Source organism: Molothrus aeneus, chromosome 16, assembly GCF_037042795.1.
Source record: "Molothrus aeneus isolate 106 chromosome 16, BPBGC_Maene_1.0, whole genome shotgun sequence".
In the NCBI taxonomy this organism is placed as follows: domain Eukaryota; kingdom Metazoa; phylum Chordata; class Aves; order Passeriformes; family Icteridae; genus Molothrus; species Molothrus aeneus.
In genome coordinates, this window is record NC_089661.1 from 2410007 (window position 1) to 2431394 (window position 21388).

Below are 21388 nucleotides of genomic sequence, written 5' to 3' on the forward strand. Positions count from 1 at the left end.
CAGGTTGGGAACCAGTATGGAAATCCATGGAACTACATGAGCTCCAGTCTTCTAAACCTGTTTTGGGCTGGGGAAGTCTGTCTAGACAGAGCAGAAAGTGTTTGTAAAGTGAGACTGGGTTTGATGCTGGTGCCTGAGAGTGGGTCAGCTCTGATGGGACACTTGCCTTCATGTGTGGCTGCTCTGAGGGCATGGGGGAAAATGGGGGCACTGAGAGGGAGCTTGGGAGGGGATGTTGTGAGGGGGACATTGAGAGGGAATGTCCACAGTGGGATTGAGAGGGGGTGACTGAGAGGAAAAAACAGAGAGGGGACACTCTGAGGGAGACATTGAGAGAGATCATCTCTGTGGGACCGACTGAGAGGGGAAGTTGAGAGGTGACTGAGGGGGAACTGAGAAGGGAGACTGTGAGGGGGATGGCTGTGAAGGGGGCACTGAGAGGGGACATCCATGATGAGACTGAGAAGGCAGACTGGAAATGTAACTGTGAGGGAAAACTGAGGACGGCTCAGGGAGAGACTGAGACGGGACATCCATCCATGGTGGGATTGAGAGGAGAGACTGGGGTGGGGGCTCTGAGGAGCATGAGGGGAGGAAAGACCGTGAGGGGGCATTGAGCCATCCGTGGTGGGACTGAAAGGGGATGACTCTAAAAGGACTGAGAGGGGAAGGGGGGATTGTGGGGAGATGTGGAGGGGGCACTGCAACATCTGAGGGGAGTCAGAGAGGGGCCTGTGGGGGGAGACTGGCGAACGACTGAAGCGAGGGCTCTGAGGGACTGAGGGGAGAATCTGAAGGGCCAATGAGCCGCCCATGGTGGGACTGCGAGGGGAGATTGTGGAGGTCACTAGAAGGGGACTGAGCAGAAAGAGGGACTGTGGGGAGAGCACTGAGACAGCTCTGCTGGGACTGAGGGGAGACTGCGGGGGACGCTGTGAGGGGGAAACAGACACCTGAGGGGAGTCGGAACACTGTGAGGGGGCAGCTCTGGGGTCCTGAGGGGGAGCCCCGACAGCAGCAAAGACCGAGGCGAGGACCTGGGGGGGGGGAGGGGGGAGAAATGTACTCTGAAGGGAGACTACGAGGGGGCACCGGGAGGAGGCACCTGAGGGCAGACGGAGAGGGGACGCTGTGAGGGGGTGCTGCGGGGGGAGCCCCGACTGAAGCAAACAGGGCAGACCGAGGCAGTGGGGGAGAGCGAGCACACGGCACTCCAGGCACGGTGTGTGTGGCGGGGCCGCCGCCTGATCCCCACCCCCCTCCTGCCGTCCCCGAGCCCCTCAGCGGAGCAACTGAGGACGGCGCCGAGCGCTTCCGGCGCCGCGCGCGCCTTTCCGGCAGGGCGGGGCCGCACCGCGAGCGCGGTGACGCAGCGCGCAGGCCCCGCCCCCGCCCCGCCCCCGAGGGCTCTGGAAAAGAGAAGAGAAAAAAAAACTTTTTTTTTTAATTGAGGAATCAACAGCCGCCATCTTGTCGCGGAGCCGGAGCGCGGCGCGGGCGGAGCGGGCCGGGCCGGGCCGGGCCGGGGCAGCGGGGCCGCCCCGCCGCCGCACGGGGCAGCCGCGCCGAGCGCCGCCGACGCGCACAGGGGGCTCGAGCCAGCGGGGCGCAGCCGCCCGGAGCCAACCGACCGCCGCCGCCGCCACCGGGAGCCGCCGCCGCCGCCGCGCCGCGCTCATTGTTTTGGGGCGTTTTTGGGGGGTCGGCGCGTTTTTCCGCTTTTTGGTGATTTTTTTTCCTTTTTTTTAATTTTTGCCCCCCCCCCCCCCCCCCCCGCTCCCTTCTCTTCTCCTCCGCCCCCCCTCCTCCCTCCCCTACCTCGGCCGCGGGCGGGCGGCGGGCGGGGGCCGGGGCGAAGCCGCCGCCGCGGAGGGGAGGGGACGGGGCGAGGCGAGGGGAGCGTGTGGGGGGGCGGAATGCGCCCCGAGTGACGGCCTGAGCCGCCATCCGGGCACCGCGGCGGGGGGAGCGCCCGGGAGGAGCGCGGCCGGCAGGGAGGGGGCGCTGGGCCCTTCGCTCCCCGCCCCGAGCCCTCCTCCCTGCGGCCTGCGGCGGCCCGGCATGGGGGAGCGGGGGCGGCCGGCCGGGCACTGAGCGGCGCTGTTGGGTTCCCGTGCGGCGGAGGAGCGGGGACAGCGAGCTCGGCCCCCCCCGAGCACCCCCCGACAACGATCACCGGCTCCGCCGCTCCGGCCACCATGGCGGAGAACTTACTCGACGGGCCGCCCAACCCCAAGCGAGCCAAGCTCAACTCGCCGGGCTTCTCCGCCAGCGATAGCACAGGTAAGGCCGCGGGGGTGGCTCGGGTGGGGCTCCACGGCGGTTCTCCCCCCCACACCCCCCCGCCCCTACCGCCCCGCCGGAGGGGGGGGCCCGGGGGCCCGCCCGCCCTGCCGCGGTTCCTGGCGGGGGTGGGTTGGGCCTCCTGCAGTCGAAGTTACCGGGCGGGACCCGTACGCCAAGTACCGTCCCGGCTATAAATAGCGGTTGGAAAGAGACGTTTTTTGAGTTGGGTTTCCCTTCTTTTCCTCCATCATCTGGTTTTTAGTGCCTCGGTTTGGGTGATGGGGGTGGACAGGTGAGTGGGGTGTGGGTAGGGAAGGAGAAGGGCCAGGCATGGGAAGCACCGACCGTCCTGCTTATTGTACAATCATAGAATGGTTCGGCTTGGAAGGGACCTTAACGCCCGTCTTGTTCCATCTTCTGCCATGGTAGGGACACCTTCCACTATCCCGGGGTGCTCCAAGCTCCGTCCAGCCTGGCCTTGGACACTTCCAGGCATGGGGCAGCCGCAGCTTCTCTCGGCCGTCTGTGCGAGGGCCTCGCTATCGTCAAAGGAAGGAATTTCTCCCCGATACAGATTCTAAATCTACCCTTCTTCAGCTTAAAGCTGAAGGTGCCTTCTTGGAAGGGTAGTTGAGGTTTCTGTCTACTCCTTAAACCCCACAGATTACCCACAGCTAATAGCCCTATATTTTCACTGTGCCCCTGTGTGTGACACACTACGGAATAAAAACTCCTTAATAGCTTCTTAGTCGTGGAATGATTTGGGTTGGAAAGGACCTTGAAGACTATCTAATTCTACCCTCCACTTAATACTTTGTGCTTTTTTTTACCTCGCAATCTGTGACCGAGGTTTTAAGGTATTTGGCTTAAACTGTTTCAAGCATTTTTCCTTTAAACCCCAAACGAGTTGCCGATAATAATTGAAGTTGTGGGGTTGCTCGCATGCCGAAATGCCCAGCAGCCTGGCAGTCACTGCGACTTGTCCGTGTCGTGTAGTGTCTCTGGCTTGCCTTTTTCTTCATTGTGATGGGTTCGTAGATAATAAAACACATCAAAATGTCTCGTTTCCAGCCAGTGTGTGCCCGTTGTAAATACACGCGTGTGTGCACAAGAGCATGTGTGCCTGGACCGGCCTCTCCCGGTGTTCCGACTGTTTCAATCCCCGAAAGAGTGGTTTCAGAAGAACGCGAAGTCTGTTGCACTTGAATTTCTGCTTTCAGAGATTAATGAATCTTGTGGAAGGGATAGTGATAAGTTAATCATGCTGTGCCTGCTGTGTTTTCATAGACTGAAAAAAAATATTACTATAATTGAGCTGATAAATTCTGTGGGTTTTTTCGTCTTGCTCAATCTGCATTTGGCAACACTTTACAGATGCTTCGGTCCTTTAGGGGTTTTTTATGGAAACCTTCTCTTCTCAGCCTGCAAATAAATGAAACAAGCGAGAAAGAAACAGTATCGAGTAAGAATTGTCAGGGAATATCTAGGTGAGGTTTTGTGATTGAACCGTGTTAATCCCTGGTGTGGAAGCACTGGAATATATGGAGGGCTGATACACAAGTTGCTGCGAAATGCTCTTTGTAACTCAGGACAAATACAGTTTATAGTTCTTTAATTCTTCAGCGAGACATTTTAGACTCTCCTGGTAGCCAGTGTCTTGGTTTGGTTTTTTTTTTTTTTTTCTTTCTTCTTTCTTTTTTGAAGTTCACTTGGGCTGTTCTGGAATGCTTCAGTCTTAATTACGTCCTGTTCAGCAAGTTCTCGTGTGTCTCGGGGAGCTCTGTGTGCTGCTGGATGTGTGAACTCCAGCATCTGCAGAAAGTTCTGCAGGGCTCAGGGGGCCCGGGGGCACTGGGATGGCAAACCCCAAGTTCTATTCTGGACGAGTGTGTCCAAGGAGTTCTGTCATCGTCCTGCTGTTCCATAGGCAAAAGTACCTCTCTGCCAAGGGTGTGGGTAATGTTTGTGCACTTAAAAGAGAGGGTTGTTTTTAGGAAAAGCACTTCTAGGTTTGTTGCCAGCAGTTAATGCTGCTCGTTGAAGGATCGCTGAAGGTTTCCGTGCATTGTGGCAGGCGATACAAATAGTTTGAGTAGTGATTGCTGTCAAATGCCTGCTCCTGGAACTAAACCAGGCTGCTCCCTGGTGCTGGGGCTTAAATGGAAAAGTTCTGTTGCAACCTGGAAAGTGGCCTTTGTGATCGGGGGAGCCTGGGGAGATGGGTCTGAGGATTTTGCCCTGAGTTGAACAGAATTATTGTAATTGCAGTGGTGGCCCCACACGGGTGGGTGCTGTGGCTGCTGTGAGCAGGACGTGCTTTCACAGCCGCCGTGTCGGGCCCGGCTGAGCAGTTTGGCTCAAGCCTGCCAATGCTCACACCCGAGGCTCTGATGGCAGGCCTGAACATTGGGCAGAAAGCAACTGCTCTCCTCCTTGTTTATATTTCTCTTGATGCTTTGATGCGGTGATGTTAAGCAACTCCTTTTGTCAGGGTAAGTTTTAGCTGCCTTTAATCTTTCTGATAAAAATAGCTCCTTAGCTTACCGGGGCAAAGTTTGTGCCTGCCGTTGAAATTGGTCTGTTTACCTTCTGAAAATATGGCCTTTTCTGTTAAACCTAAGCAGCTAAATCCAGTGTCTGGTCTTGCAGAAGGGTGCAGAGATGAAAGGATAACAGAAATGGGTGCTGTGACCATCGTTAAGTTTCATGATAGTCTCATTTCGCAGTTGCCCTGCTGCTCTTTGTATCAATAAGGAAGGTTAAGACTCCTGGCTGTTAACTTGGCTTGCCATTGCTGTGCTGTATTGAACGAGCTGACTGCTGTGGTAAAATGTCCGTGGGAAAGATTTTTCCTTGTCTAGCCAGGTAGGAGTAGTGCTTTTGTGTAATTACTGCTTTATTGGATACACAGGCGTTTTCATACCTAAACATTTGTCTCCTCTGTGGCGGTTGTGAGATGTTCTCGTCCAGCGCCGCAGAATAAACAAGGGACTCCTACAAAAAGTAGAATTACAGTAACTTTGCTTATGGCAGTGTGTTATTTCAGTGCTGAGCATTGTGATTGTTTTGTACATTGCTGGCATTGGTCCTTCAGCAGAATGTACACAGACCTGGCGGCGTTCTCGAGCTGCTCTCGGGCTGTTTGGGAAAGATGTGCCTGAATGGAGCAGCAGCACAGCTGGAGGTGTTCAGGGGCCCCTGGACTGTGGTCCCTTCTGCAGGTGGCTCAATGAGGGCCTGAGTTTCACTAAAGTCATGCTTCTGTCTGCGTTCATTGTGTTCCCTGCAGCTTCTGCTGCTGTGGTGCTGCACCAGTTCCAGAAACAACACAGCGTAATCTGGGCCAGAGCAGAGGGTGTCCCTGACGGCATCAGGAGTTAACAAATTCCTAAAGTAGGTGAAACTGGGGAGAAGGTGAGATGAGCCGTTTCCAAAGTCCATTAGAGCTAGGTTTTCACCTCACACTTCCTTGTGTAGGGGCTTTTGTTGATTTTTACTTCTTTTCTCCTCTGTGTCTTCTGATCCTGCACAGATAAAGCCGTGTGGCTGCTGCTGCTGCAAAAGCTGTGGGCCAAGCTCCCTGATAACTCCCGTTCTCTTCCTGGCCCGTGTGTTGGCATCCAGGGCCTGGATTTTACACTGGGGAAAGGCTGGCCCTGCTGCACGTGCCTCCCTACGTGCTGAGATAAGTAGATCTCTGGCTGACTCCCAGCCAGCCACAGAACTTCACAGGAGGGAGTTCGTGTCGATGCGCAGCCTGATTTGATCCTGCTCTCCTGCCAAAAACCAGATAGGTGTATTGCACTGGATTTAGGTTTTAGTTTGAAAAGATGTGGACAAAAGCAAAGTAGCTTAAGGAAAGACAGCAAGGTTTTCTAAGCTTGTGTTCACATTCTTAGCAGAGACTTCAGATGGAGTGACGTCTCGGTGATCTAAACCCAGATTTTGTTTGGGCACGTGAAAGCATTAGTATGGATGTTTTCAAGGGTTCATTCCTGCGTGGCTGGAAAGCCTCATGGAAGCCTGTGTAATCCATCTGCTCTTGTTTTGTGTGGTACCTGCAAAACTCGAGTGTCACATGTGTGCTGTGGCAGTAAGAATCGCAGTTACACACTCACTTCCTTATTCTCTCCCTGGAACAAGGAAAAGGATAATTTCATTAAGTGAACACACTCTCATTTATAGGCAGAAAATTTAGGGAAGAAATTCATTTTCTGAAAAGCTGTAGGTGAAGGAATGTGCATAGTTGTAATTATTCATGGGAAGGTCCTTTTTGTTTTTTTGTTTTGTGGTACTTGTGCCCTAACAGGGATGGGAAAATGAGGCGGGATATTCATGGCTATATTGTTTCTTGTAGAATACTTCATGGTTATATTGTTAAAGAGTCATGGAACCATGGGGGTGATGGATGGGGAAGGCTGATGCCAAGCAAGGTGTTTACTTTGAGCTAGAAGTTTGATACAAACTCTTAGGTTTTTTTCACCTGAAGTGACTGACCTGCATAACTTGATGCCGGCATTTGTGATCTGGGACAGGAGATTTTTTAGATTACAAATGGGCTCATTTATAGAGTCTAGCACAGCTAATTCTTACCAGTTCCTGGGATGCTGCTGATAGCAGGATATTGTGTATTCTCTCAGTTTTTGTGGGCTTTTGCAAGTCTTTCCAAGGAGTTTGATACTCATGTCTGTGGGGGATGAAAAGTTGAGCAGATGATCTGCTAGCCTGGTCATATGTGACAGTCCACAGTCTTACCATTTTGCCCATTCTTTTATTTTTTGAAATTCATACTTTGATAATTGCACATGTGCTGGGGACTTCAAACTTATTCCCCCTCCAGTGACTTAAAGTTAACTAGAAAATGCTGTGCCACAGAGCTCCTGGAGAGGCCCTTCCAGCAGCAGGCAGGAATAGAGGCTGTGTCTTTGCTATACTCCAGAGATCTCTTGGTAGCTTGTGAAATGATTCCCAGTTTTCTACTGCAGATTATTCACGTTCTATTTTGGCTGGACATTCCTTGGAGTCATCGTCCAGTGCCATTAATTATTTTTACAGCAACATGCTGTGCTTTTTTATTATACCTGCAGCTTCACATTAAAACCCCCCACATATTCTTAGTGTTTATCTTTATTATATTTTACTTACTGCCCCTCACCCTATTGACAACATATTGCAGGTTAATGTGAAACCAGGGTGGAGAGGGTAGTTGAAAAACACAATTTGAAAAATTCCGAGGTTTGTTCTTATACAGTGAAAAAAATTGAGGGATAACTTAGAAATCTGACACTTCCACCCTAATTTGGTTTACACTTTCAAGAATTTTTGCTTTGTAAATCTTCCTTTTAACATATGTTATGTTTTCCATCTGTCTTCTCAGATGTCTAAGATACAGAGAGAACCTAAAATGTTTATTTGGAAAACTCTTTAATAAAGATGCTTCAACAAATACTATTAAGTATTTTGCAGAATCATAAGTGTGAATTAAAAGAAAACTGCAACTTCTATTAGCAGTGATAATTATAACTCTTAATCTAAATCTCTTAACACACTCTTCCTTTCCTGCTTTCTTATTTGCCATCACTGAGAAATAAGGATGTTATTTATGATAACTGGATAAATACAGTATCTTTGGTTTGCAGTTTGTGTGGATGTATTTTTATTTATACATCTGTAAGTCTGTAAAATAATCCCCAGCTTCCCTGCCAGTCACCTTTAGTGCTGTGGAAGCTTCCTTGGGAAGACAACATTGGGAAAAGGAGTTGTTCTTCCCTGGGTGACTGTTTCTCCCAATCTCCTGGGCACAAGTCATTTTCCTGCTGCAGTTGGACATGGCAGAGACAGAAATCAGAGCTGGAGCCCTTCTGCTGCAGAGTGAGAGGTAAAATAGGGCATTGCATTGCAGCCCCTGTGTGTGTGTGTGTGCCACCAGGAGAGCACGAGCTGCTCTCTTGCTCTGCCCAGCTTTGCCACCACGGGTGGCTGGGTTAGTGGGTGTTGCTGGTGACATCACTTCTGTGTCATCTCTTGTGTAGTGTCATCATCTCATGGAGAGAAGAGATGGGGAAATTACCAAGTGGCTTGAGTTAAGTACTGAGTATGAGTCTGGTTTGGAATTGCTGTGAAGTTTTTTCCTAAGTTCATAAATTCCCTAAAGGAAAGTATTAATGAGAATGGTTCAAAACAGCCTCATCCCATTGAAATCAATGCTTTAAAGTAAAAGATTCATGAGAGAGTTGGGTTTTTTGGTATTGTCAGTTACGGCTGGAAGCTTTTTTAAACGTAAATATACAAAAATCGTTAGTTTCAAGTGCTCGTCTGCTCTTACTTCCTTCTGTATGTTTGGTTTGGTTTGGGATGTATGTCCTTGCACAGCTGAATTTGAGTTGCTAAGCAGAAGACAGTTCCCTTAAATTTGGTATCAGAAATAGGGAGGGAAAAGTGACATTAAAAAGAATGGAATTTGTACTTTTTGCAGCTTTTATACATCACAGAGGAGACCCCAGACTTGCCTGTTTCATAGTAATGTTGCTTAGTTTTTTTTCCTTGTTTCATAATATTACTTCAAGTAGATATTTATATATTTCACTCTTCCCAGAATAGGCCTGTTCTGTGGTTCTGTTGGAGAAGCTGTGTTAAGTGGGAATTGTCATAGAAGGACTTGTGTAGCTGAAGGGAGCTCCTGAGCCAGAACTGAGCCCAGTTCTCAGCACTGACACTGTCAGTCATTGTGGGGAGCTTGAGGGCCTGAACACTTCACAACCTGAACCACCTGTGTTGGCAATATAGTCACTGAGAAGCCTCTGGCCAGGGAATGTCACAACTAAAGTTTGTTTGTCAAGATAATTCATGTCCTAATGTGTTATGTGCCAATTCCCTTTCCATGTGGGCAGTGAGGGTGGCACAGGAGCCAGCTCAAGGCAGGCACAAGCAGATACCAACTTGGTACAGACTGTGCATGCCATGCTGACTTAAGCAAGTGCCCACTATTAATTACCAGAATCTCAGATGATTCCTTTTAAAAGGCTCATTCAGAACTTAAATGTTCTGTCAGCTGTTAAATTTGGGCAAGAGGCACGATGTGTGTGTTTGTGATAGGATGAGAAGGCAGTCTCACTTCTGTTAATGTTAATGTGCTGCAAGAACCTTAAAGTATTTAATCTTCATCAGGATGATCTTGTGAATGGGAAGCTGATGTTCCCAGTGTGGTGCTCCCAGCCCATAGGCAGATTGCCTCCTCTTCCTTCTGTCTGGGTTTCTCTTCTTATGGTAAATAAATGTACTGAAGCCTTCTGGTCTGTGAGAGGGGTAGCCTGGCAGCCATGTGCACTGGGACAGTAGCCATGTGTTCTTGTGGATGCTGCTGGGTGGGATTTGGTCTTATTCACAAGAGCACACGTGGCACCTGTGTCAAAATGGTGAAGATACCTTGGGAAACCATTAAGAGGAAGAGTGGTTTTGGAGAAGGGCAGAGGAAGGCAAAGGCAATCCATCATTTGCCACCTAATGTTTCTAAGAGCAGACCAGAGTGAGCACTCTTGTTGGGCTGCTTCTGCTACACATTTTGGGGTTACCTTGGTTTCATTCCCCTCTGGCCTCTGGGAAGAGATTAGAGACTAGCTTCTTCTCTGGACATTTTTAATATTTGCTTCTTTATATAAGCCTTAGTGCCAGGTGCAAGGGCCATTTAACGTGCTCTCATACACTACTTCGTAATTGATAGGGAAACATTCAAGTAATTTGTGATTTATTTTTATGAAAAGGTAGAATAATCCCTAAACCCACCAATTACTTCTGAAATAAAAGTATCTCAGGTTTTTCTAGATTTTTAACACAGGTTGTGTTGTCACTATGAGCCCAGCAAAAGAGAGATGATGGAGACAACTTGGACAAGTAGAGCAGAGAGAACCTTGAGGTGATATAAAACATGGAAATGGAAAGAAAGGCTAGGGGCTGGAGCTGGTGTGACCAAGGAAGGTTCTCAGTTTATATTACTCTCTTTTCATGGAGGTGAGGAGGAGGACAGGGACAGAGCAGGTGGCTTTTCCTGTATCAGCTGGTAGTTGTCCTCACACCTTGGTGGTGGTACAAAGGATGTGGATTTGTGCATTTTCCCCATCCTGGCTCGTGTGTCTGCTGGTGGAGCTGGTGTCAGGAGCTGAGTCAGGAATACAGATAGTACTGCAGTAGAGGTTAGAAGAGAACTGATTTTTTTCAATAGTTTCATAATTAGTTTGTGTAACAAGCTTCAGTTTTGAAAAGTCACTTAGTTGCTGAAGCTTTACCAGAATGGACTGGGGAAGATACTAGGAGCTGTCTCTAAAATCCCAGCCACAGGAAAGCAAGCAAAGGCAAGTGTTAAACCCATTTTCAAAAAGGGTTAAAAGACAATACAGTCAATTACAGATTGTTCAGCCTCCTCTCCATCTCTGGGAAGGTCATGGAGGAGCTGGAGTGAGTTCAGGGAAGGGCTGCTCAGGAGTTTGGGGGCTGGAGCATGTGCCCTTTGAGAGGAGGTGGAGGGCTGGGCTGCAGTCAGACCTGATGTCCCTTCCAACCTGAGTGACTTTGGGCCTGTCAACAAGAGAGAGCTGTGATGATGATTCCAGTGAGTTTTCTAGAGGTAAGTCCCAAGGATTCCAAAAGGTGATGTTCATATCAACACATTTGAGTTTTGACCAGTCTGGTAACTTAGGAATGAGCAACCCAGACTGTATTCATTTCTCATCCCAAGTGCAAGTGATTTAAATGATCAGGCACATTGAAATTTAGTTAAATATTCAAACCTCTTATTATTCAAGCCATAAATTGTTGAGACTCATCCAGATCCTCGATGTTGGGTCTCTTATTCCTTCTCATCACCCTCCGCCCAGCCATCAGGGTCTGCTTAACCCAGCCAGGTCCCTCATCACCATCATTCTCAACCTGGTTGTTAAACATGGTGTTCAGAAGTGATGCTGCTCTGCTGAAAGTCAAGGTCAGATGCATGTCAGTTCCCAAGCTTTCCATGTCTTGTTAGGGAAAGACACAAATCTGAAGTTTCCTTGCTGGAAATTTTAGATTTTCCGTGAAGACGTTAATTGTTCTAAAACATTAAATGCAATAATTGTCTTTTGTGAAACAATAAATTCCAGAATCCTCAAACCTGGAAAGGAAGTTGGAATGGACATGGTAATTGCTGACTGTGCCACACAGTGTGGCTATTGAGGGGAGCTACCTGACAGTGAATTTTAGGGAATGGCTGGAGCTCTGAACTGTTGAGGCTTTGTCTGCTGGGGTCTGGCGTGATTGAAAGAAGCCTTACAAAACAAAATTGGGCTCACTGAAATGTAACAGCTATGTTGGCATGAAAGAAAGGCCTGGTGAAAATACTGCTTGTGTGCTGGACTTGAGTGTCTGCTCCATGCCATGAACAGTCAGTTTGTGACAGGACAACTCCCAGTCACGTCTCAAGCAAAGATTATGCTGTAAAAAAATGAAACTGAATTTGATAGTTCTCCTCCTGCTTGCTGTGAGATACATTTGAGATAATAAGACACATAATGAAACACCTTAGGATGTTTGTCACCTCTCCGGGCTGAGCTAAAGGGGAAAAAATGGTGACATTGAAACAAGTTAATTGATTGAATATGTATATTAGGAAAGTCTCCCAGTAACAGTCACAAGCAGTTGTACAGATGAGAATGTTCTGCCTTCAGGATGCAGCAGAGTTTTGGGTTTTTTCTTCTGAGAAGGCCTAGAAGGAAACAGAACATGTTTTTTTTTTTAATTCTGGTTGCTGAAAGTGTTGTCCAGGAAGGCAGAAAACTGTGACATTTAAGCTCATAAGACTGAAATTAGGAGAGAAACTGTCTCAAGTGTGGTTATCTTCTATGTGTGAAAATAGCTGCTCGAGGAAGGCAGAATGCTCAGATTGGAGAAGGAGCCCTTTGGAAAGAGTGGGGGTGTGGTACTTGCCTAGTGCTTTTCCATGCCTTCCAGAAAACATAATCTCTGCTTTTTTGGTGCTCTGCTGTTGAGAGGACATTGGGGTTTATGTGACAGAGGTACTGAAAGGTATCAGGTTGAGGATCAGAGGTGCTGTGTTAGAGACAAGACACAAGGAGGTGAATCTGCACAGCCTTAGTCAGCTCTGCTGCTGCAGGAGCCCTGAGTTAGAGGTATGTGCCTGTTGGGTGTAGGATTCTGTTCTCCTTTAGAATCCAGACCACTTTTCCTGCTCTGCTGTGTGCTGGGTGCGTGGCAGCTTTGAGGATGGAGCTTAAAGCTTGGTGAGACTTCTCAGCAAAGGTGTTCCCTGACCATTGCTTCAGGTAACTGCATGGAAAGGCAAAGGCATCCCTTGGGTTTTTTTTTGGTTTTTAGCCTTTGAGAAACAGTTGAAGCATTGAGAATGGGATCAATTCTGTTCTTCTTGTGAGGATGGAGGCACTGCAGTTGCTTTTCATTTCTCTGTCAGTAGAAATGGGCCATGTTCTTATTATGGCAGATTTTTATATGTGTATAAATATACTTATTCTTTTTATAACTGCCAAGACAATCTCTTATCTTTATGGATTTGTTGCAGACATGCTCAAGTAGATTTTTGTTTTCTGTTGTATTTTATAACCATTGTAAAATGTGCCTTGTGTTGCTGTTTTTAATGTGCATGACTCTGATGAAATATAAAAGAAGATGATTAATCATTGCAGGAACAATTGAATTCTTGGTGAATTTTTACAGGACCATTGTGTTAAGTTGTTTACCTGCTTTTTATTTTCCTGCTGGCAGAGCAGTACATTTTCCATGTCTAACCTAAATGTACAGCCTTCTTACAGGAGCTTAGGAGTGGTAGATTATTTCAGGTTTTAAGTGGCAATATTCCCAAATGCTTTCTTCACTCTTTTTTGTAAACTGCAAAAACATTTCCAGTTCTTGGCTCTGGCAAGACTGAGAGAGTCCAGCCAGCCAAGCAAAAAAAACAAATTGAGCATTTATACTCCAGCATCCCATTTTGAAATACAGCTGGAAAAAACTACTCTTTAAGCCACAGCAACATCTTCCCCCTTGACATTTTGTCTCTTCTTCTCTGCCCCTATCCCCACACCCACACATCCATGGTCCATGAAATATTAACAATTTTGATGCAGAAGCTTGGAAGAACACCTTTGTATGGGATTTACAGAAGTTGTGTGAATGAAACCTTGAATTTGGGGGGCTGGGGTGATGAGAGCAGTTGAAGAGAGGCAAAGCCTCAGCCCTGGCCCCATGTGCCACACTTGGTGATGCTCAAGCAGATGGATTTGGTTGGGCTCCTGTGGCAGAGCCTCTCAGAGCCCCTCCCAGCATTCCCAGCTTAAATAGGGAAATTTGGGAGAGTGGAAGAGGGAAAGTAGAACTAAAATGTCTATGAAGTGGCAGACTGCAGCCTGGTCAGTGTCAGGTGTTGTGTGGGAAAGTGGAGGAGAGATGAAGCGATCGTGGAATCGAAGGTACGCCAGGAAAGATGAACTAAAGACCTGAAATGAAAGGCAGCAAGGAAGAGAAATTAAAAATACTTTCATGAATCTTGCTGAATGAATGTTAGTTTGTTCCTTGCCTGCTTGGAAGGGAGCAGGGGCTCTGTTCTGAGCAGGGTGTACTTGTCACAAGCAACATCATGCAATCCTGGATTAACTCCAGTAGGTGATGATGGCAGTGTGGGCCCCTGAAGGACATGGAGCTTAGAGCACCTCAAAACAGCCAGAATTTCATGGTTTTGTCTTTGTTTACTGTGCCTGTTTGTGTAACTCACTAGGCATTGCTAATCTGACCATTTTTATTAATTTTTCTTCAGTTAGGTTGAATTGGAAATGCACATGCTGATAAAAGCTATCACTACACTATTAAAATGTACTGAGATGGCTTGGTGATGTATCTGTGCTTTGTGATAGTTTGTGTTGCTTGAGGTTTGTTGTTTCTTTTCAATGTACCATCTTACATAATTTTTGCAGCCTGCATCTTGCACCAACTTTTTTGTGGTTGAAGAGCGAATTAAACTTTAAAACAATGAAGCCTTTGGAATATCCTTCTTAAGTAAAAACTCTTCTTTGCTCTAACCTGGAAAAAATGTGGTTTGTTGCTCAGTGTGAAGGACTGGGGTTTCTCAGGGCTGGCTTGGGGGGCAAAATAATGTTTTCACTCATTTATGTTACAGTGAGAAGTGATTGTTTTAGTTCACATCCTTGGATTGGAAAACTCTTCCAAGATGTGTTGTGTGTTTGAACAGCTACTCTGGTGTATTGAGGCTGGTCTGCTTAGATGTTTATAAATATGTGCCTGTCCTTATGTCTTCAAATATGTAACTTTTATTTTCACATGGGAGTACCTATATACAGTGAACTAACATTCTATTTTTTAGTTACATACTCAAATAACCTTGTTATACAGATGCTGCTTATGATGTGCAATAAAATATTTGAGTGAACCTGAGTTGGTCCTTTAAAGGAAAATAAAAGAAGCCCCACCACTTTTTTATTAGTCTGGATGTGGCAGCCAGGCAGAGCTGTTCCTTCAAGTGGCTTAATGAAGATTTGATTGATTTATTTTGCTCATCTGGAGAGTGTGTGGATTACCTCTGTCAATATTGGGCATGATAAATGATGACTGGGCACTTACAGAGCAATTTGAATTATTTGAGCTGTTCAGGAATCGAGCAGTGACTCGATTCAAGAGACATTACAAGGAGAAAATGCTGAGTCCCTTTCGGGATCTTCTGAGGTAGCAGATCATGGTACAAATCAAGGACTAGAAGCTGATCTGAAACATCTTCATATGTGAGACTGGGATCAAACTGCTGAGGAAATCATTGTTGTTCTTTGGTGAAGTTTTGAAGCAGTGCTGGAAGATGTTCTTTGGCCATGTGCACACATAAATGACAGGGTAGAATTGCTGGGTGAAATGCGGTGGCTTGGGATTACAGAGGAGGTTGGAAAAGGTGATGTAATTGCTCTTTTGGGAGCATAAATCAATAGGAAAAAAATCTGTTGTTATTTCTGCCTTCATCTTTTAGCCAAAACAAGGGAAATCTAAGCATTAGATCAGATCATTGTATTCATGCAACCTTAGTTTTCTTAAGCTTCCTTTTGTCAAAATTCTTGCCGGAAAACCTATTTATTGGCCAGTGCTGTGCCCTGTGTGGCTGTGTGTGCACAGTGTGTGATGGCTGTGCTCTGAAAGGGACCCTCCCTCACTTCTTAGTCCTGGGTAAAGACATCCTGAATGCCTGTCCTTGTTAACGCTGGTACAAAGTAGCAAAGAGAAATATTTTAGCTACTCGTTTGTCATGTTTTCTCACCCATGTTTCTGTTTTAACTTGTAGATTTTGGATCCTTGTTTGACTTGGAAAATGATCTTCCCGATGAGCTGATCCCCAATGGCGAGTTGGGCCTTTTAAATAGCAGTGGGAACCTCGTTCCAGATGCGGCTTCCAAACACAAACAACTTTCTGAACTTCTGAGGGGCAGCAGCGGCTCTTCCTTGAACCCAGGAATTGGCAATGTGAACTCGAGCAGCCCCGTGCAGCAGGGAGTGGCTGCTCAGGTGCAGGGGCAGCCAAACAGCGCCAGCATCGGCAGCCTGGGCGCCATGGGCAAGAGCCCGCTGAACCCAGGGGACTCCTCTGCTCCTGGCCTGGCCAAACAAGCAGCCAGCACCTCTGGACCTACCACACCTGCATCCCAAACTCTGAACTCTCAAGCACAAAAACAAGTGGGAATGGTGACGAGCAGCCCTGCGACATCACAGACTGGACCTGGGATATGTATGAATACTAATTTCAGTCAGACACACCAGAGCCTTCTCAACAGTAATTCTGGTCACAGTTTAATGAATCAGCCTCAGCAAGGACAAGGGCAGGTAATGAATGGATCTCTTGGGGCAGCTGGAAGAGGAAGGGGAGCAGGAATGCAATATTCTGCCCCTGCCATGCAGGGGAATGCAGGCAGTGTGCTGGCAGAGACTTTAACCCAAGTATCTCCACAGATGGCTGGGCATACCGGGCTGAACACAGCACAGACAGGAGCAATTACTAAAGTATGTACATGCCATTTACTGTATTCTATTTATTGCACTTGTTTTTCTCCATACAGGTGTTTAGGAAGCACAGTAGATCCTTTTCTGGGACAGAACTAAAGGATGTGCTTTCTTGAGTGTGTAGTTCCCCATTTCAGTCCCCAGTGATATTGTGAAAAGGAGATAATTGAAGCAGTTCTTCTCATGTAAGCAAAAATGAAAGCACTTGTTGAAAAAGACATCCTCGAAGCTAAAAGTTGGAAAGTATCTTAGCAGAGTGAATTAGAAAAGAGTAGCATAATCCTGCAGAAAGGAAGGATCCTGCAGGATCTCAATTTAGCTGCCAGACAACACCATCTTCTAAAGCAATGTGAACACTTGGAGGTTGAAGGGAGAGGTGTAGCAACTGCTCCTTTTGTCAAGGACCTCTGTCAGCAGCCGTGCAGCAAATGGTTTTTAAATATGGAGGAACTGATCTGGAAACGTCAAATTTCATGTAGATTGCCAAGCTAATGCAAACTGTGCAAGGGGAGGGCAAGAGCCTAATTTGATGGCCCTTGTGGGTCAGAGCAGGGAATATATACCTGGAAGTATCTGCTTCTGTCATGGGGCACTGCTCTGGCTCCCTGTTTGATACAGTTACTGCTTTTTAGTTCTTTGTTTCCCAGGTGTGAGCTTAGAGCAGTGTTTTGACTGCTGCTCCTCCTGCCCTGTGCCTTATCTCTTGTTTGGATTGTTTTGGTATAGTTGCTTCACGAAATTTTGATGGCAAACCAGCCATATTCTGATATGTAGAAAAAAGGTCAGTTTTTGTCTCTGATATTTTATCTATTCATACATCAGTAGCTGTTGTCACTGTAGTTTATTAGCATGTAAATGTTAATTCATTGATGTGTTAGTATTGTGGAAAAAAATTGCATTGTCTGACATGAAAGTGTGTGTCCTGTACTCTGAAGAGGTGCTCACATCACTTTGGAGTCTGTATAGTTAATTTTAGGGGTTTTTTTAAATAAAACCCATAAAAAGCATTCTCTCTGCATTGAAGAGATGCTTCTGCTTAAGGAAGAGATACTTGTGTTATGAGTGAAGGTCAGAGCATCTGAAAGTTGACATAACTGTTTTGGAGACAGCTAACTTTGTTGTGTGGAAGCTGATTGGTCTGCACTGAAAGAGAGTCAGCTTATCTTTCTTTTGTTTTCCTTTGAAATTTGTGGGAAGAGTGAGGAATTCTATTTATCTGGCTTATTTCTGTGAATTTACAGATACCTAAGTTCTTGGGAGCAGATTTTTCTTAGTCTCTACTGTGTTTTATGTGAACCAACTGAAGTAGAATTAGCCCAAAGCAAAGGACTTGCTGACAGAGTCTGTGTGAGCCTGATGGGGGAGGTTCTCTGAGGTCTTGGTTTATTTTAAACAAACCCATCTCTGGTAAAGAACAGGCCAGAACTCAGACAAATTCCAGATTTCAGGGACTTCAGGCTTAGCCTGTTGCCAGCTGCAAATGGATTCACCAGCTCAGGAAAGGGACCCAGACTGCCTCAGTTTACACCTGTGCAAAAAGCAAAGTAAAGTTGGCTTGAGCAAGGAATACACTGGAAGAGAACAGTGAAAGGACTTTTCATGACAGAGAATAAGTGATAAAATGGTGTTTCTTTGAATGTACACTTAAAATAATTTTAAAAACTTGGCCAAGTAAAACAGGAAAACTGGTGTTTTCCAGGGCTCCATCTCTTGTTGAAGAAGATTAAGCTTAAAAGCATTGTGTTTCTTTAAAAAGTTTAACTTTATATACATCTTCTTTTTATCTTATTAAAGAGAGAAGGTGAGCTGACTATTTTACACAAAAATGTTGTGTTTCCATTTTGGAACAAATACTTGCTCCCTGAATTTTCTTGTGCCAAGCAGCAGTGTTCTCTCTCTTTGCCATTTTCTTAGCTGGCATTTGAGGGTTGGTATCCTTTTCCAGTCTCTCCCCATCCCCCAGTTTATTATCTTAATAGGATTATCAGCCATGATTGTTTGTTAGCTTTTTCTTATTGATGCTTCAGCAAAGCTTTTAAGAAAAGCAAAGAAAAACTTCATTGAGTTTGTCTGTTCTTCTGAAACTGGAATTTCTGCTGAAGGAAAATTTGGGTTAGTTTGTTTTTTCACCTCCTGATTCCCTGTTGTTTACCACTTAATGTGTACAGATTAAAAGATTTAAAGAGCTGTAATAAAAGTGGTGAGGCAGCTGATCTACCTAATAGTGAGCAGTGTCCAACTTGTCTAAACAGCTTAAAATGTAGCTGCCATCCTGCTGTATGTGTATCAAGGCTGGAAGGAAATTCTCTAGGTGGTGGCTAGAGAATATCCTATGGGAAAGAAAGAGCTGTGAAGTACAAATGCAGAAAAAACACCTAAAAGAACTATTTATTATTCTAATTACATTAAAAACAAGTGATGTGCATCTCTGACTATCCTTGTTCAAGTACAGCTCCAGCCCATTTTTCTTAATTCGGTGTGTTTATATGCACTGTGGGGAACTTGTGACCCTTCATGGTTTGGGACCAGTTTTGTTAGGCAAGACCTTGCTTCTGTGGTGGTTGGTTCTAATCCTTTTTTAGTGTGTGACTAATCAATCCATTCCTTTTTCTGGTTTTGTTTGTTGTGGTGTCTTTATATAAGCATTCTTTCTATTAAGAGAAAAAGAAGGAAAAATATCCAGAATCTGGTCCCTTCACCTGAGCTCAAAAATTGCAAGGATTCATTTCATCTGAATCATCAACCATGATTGGTAATTTTGGTCTGGACTTGCTGTTTTAAGGCAGGACTGAGCAGGGTGACTGAGGTTTGTGTTCCTGTGCTTGCATGAGCCAAAGGTGGGGATAAACCTTACCTCTCACCTTTTCAAACAGAAATAGAAAATAACCAATTCTCAGTGTCAGAGGGCAAGAAGGTGCTGGTATCAAGACAATTATTCTTCCATTGGCAAGGAGAGATTAAAGTAAAATATTTCCTCAATCTGTAGAGATGTGAGCAAAGATTTCACATGACACTCCAAAGATCAGGGATTTTTCTTGCTGAGATACCTGGAAACCTTTGAGGAACTACCTCTTCCATGATACTGTGTCTGTCTCTGCCCCCCTCCCTGGCAGTCTCCTTTCCTGTAACAATTTTGCTTGTAATTGTGACATTGGGGCCCTTTTTTCTTGGATGACACTGCAAGGAGAATTTTTATTGGACTGGCTTGAAGTTCCTTAGGAAATCAGCTTTAAAGAGGAAAGGATTTATCTTTGAACAATTATTACTTGATGGGAGTAGAGGAACAGATCATCTTGTCACAGGCATCTCCAGCAGTAATGAATTGCCCTTTTGTGTTGTAGCATGTTTTTTGTTGAGTCCATTAAGTCCAGAAAACGTGTTCAAACCATCTAGAACATCTTGTTAGAAGTGTTTTTTGAAGATTGTTGGTTGTTGGATGTGATGAGCAGTAGCAAAGCTCAGCAGATGGTCATGAGCATTTCATTGGGGACATGCTCGTGTCTCCTGTTGCTGTGGGAGCTCCTCTTTCCCAGGTGGAGGAGACGAAACCTTCCTGTTCTTTGAGGCTGCCAAGGGCTGGAAATTGAGTTTCTTTCATGGAGTTGTTAGAGAGTCTCTTGCTGAGGTGCATTCCCTGTGTCTAGTAGAGCTGTCAAAGCCCGTGGAAAGTTAGAAAAAAATGTTGGGAAGTTCCCATTTGTTTTGTATGGTTCTCAGGCTTCCTTTTTGCCCTGTGTTAGGAGTTTTGGACTGTGATTCCTCTACCTGGTGCTTCTGCTCTTTCTCTTAAGGGGTAAAGTCCCATTCAGATGAGAGGACTCTTGAGTGTTTTCTTTTCCATGTGTTTCCAAGCTCTAAAGCCTCCTCATACAATTCTGTAAAAGGAACCCCCTTTTCTTCAGTGACTTCAGAGTCCTGTCACTCCAACAAGGATATTCTGGTACCCAGCAGCAGAAATTAAGGAAAAAATCTGGAGTTGTGCATGGCTGATAATCTGCTGTTAACCTGCAGTGAAGATACAGCTTGCTGGGGGCTCCTTTCTGAGTGTTTTTCTTTGCAGAACCATTAAACCTACCCCAAGTTCAGCTTTCCTTCTGAAAGGCAGGCACAGTTTAATCAAACATTGCTGGGCTCTGTATGCCTCAGAAAAGATTTAATTGTTTGGTCAGACTGAATCTATGAAGAGACAAGAAGAAAATGTTTATTTTCATACCTAGTTACGGTGTTTACAACATTAATGGTTGTTTGGGGTTTTTTTTGGGATACCTTTTTGAAGATTGAAGATTTTGAGTAACGTCAATCTACATATTTTGAAAACTGTGAAGGAAAATACTAATATTGATATGAAATAGAACCTGTGTGCAGGGAGAAACTGGTGGAAAAGCTGATGTGGCTGGCAGATCTTCCAGGGTAGTATTCCAGGAGCTAGCAAGGAGTTTAGATCCAGAGTTCCAAGTGCTGTGTGCAAGACATGAGTTTTCCTTACCTCTGTGTATGGATTTAAGCCCCACTGGAAGTTGGGACCAGCATGGGATTGGCATCAAAACCTGAACAGGCTCAAAACAATCACTAACTGTGCAAAACTAGATCTGGTCTGCTGGATTTTTGCCTATGAGTGCAGAACAGTTTTTTCCTCTAAATGGTATTGGCCTAATTTGTTTGGACAGTGCATGTTTTCAACTTTATTTCAGTTAAAATAGCCACATGGCAGTGTATGCTTCAGTAAGAGCAGGGTCAGATTAAAGAGGAGGAGGAACTCTTACCAGAAGTGAACTTCAGAAACCAGTAAAAGCATTTTTTATTTCTACCAAGAGAATAACCCGTTGTCTTGGGGCTTTTTAATGTTGAGCTATAAAAGAGGTGAATTCTGTCTTTGTTTCCAGGCAGGGTGTCTGTGTAAAACATGTGCCTTGAACAAGCACATTCACAGTTTTGCTCCCTGTGCTGTTCACTGAGTGATGTTTTGGTGTTGGAAATTAATCTTGAGTAAATTCCATATGATAATGAGCTGTGTTAAAGAGCAGGATTTACACAATGTATGTGGTTACTTTAC

General features: G+C 45.7%; 1 protein-coding gene across 5 annotated transcripts in view; it reads left to right on the forward strand.

The window, feature by feature from the left end:
- Positions 1 to 2130: 2130 nt before the first annotated feature.
- The window catches only part of CREBBP (CREB binding protein), a 97390-nt gene continuing 78132 nt past the window's right edge, over positions 2131 to 21388 (forward strand). For 4 of the 5 annotated variants that reach the window (XM_066560544.1, XM_066560546.1, XM_066560545.1 and 1 more), the window contains exons 1-2: positions 2131 to 2283; positions 15623 to 16335. In XM_066560544.1, coding sequence (XP_066416641.1) covers positions 2199 to 2283; positions 15623 to 16335 — 798 coding nt within the window. In that variant the 5' untranslated portion in view covers positions 2131 to 2198. The remainder of the gene's footprint in view (positions 2284 to 15622; positions 16336 to 21388) is intronic. The other variant, XM_066560548.1, reaches the window with a different exon arrangement.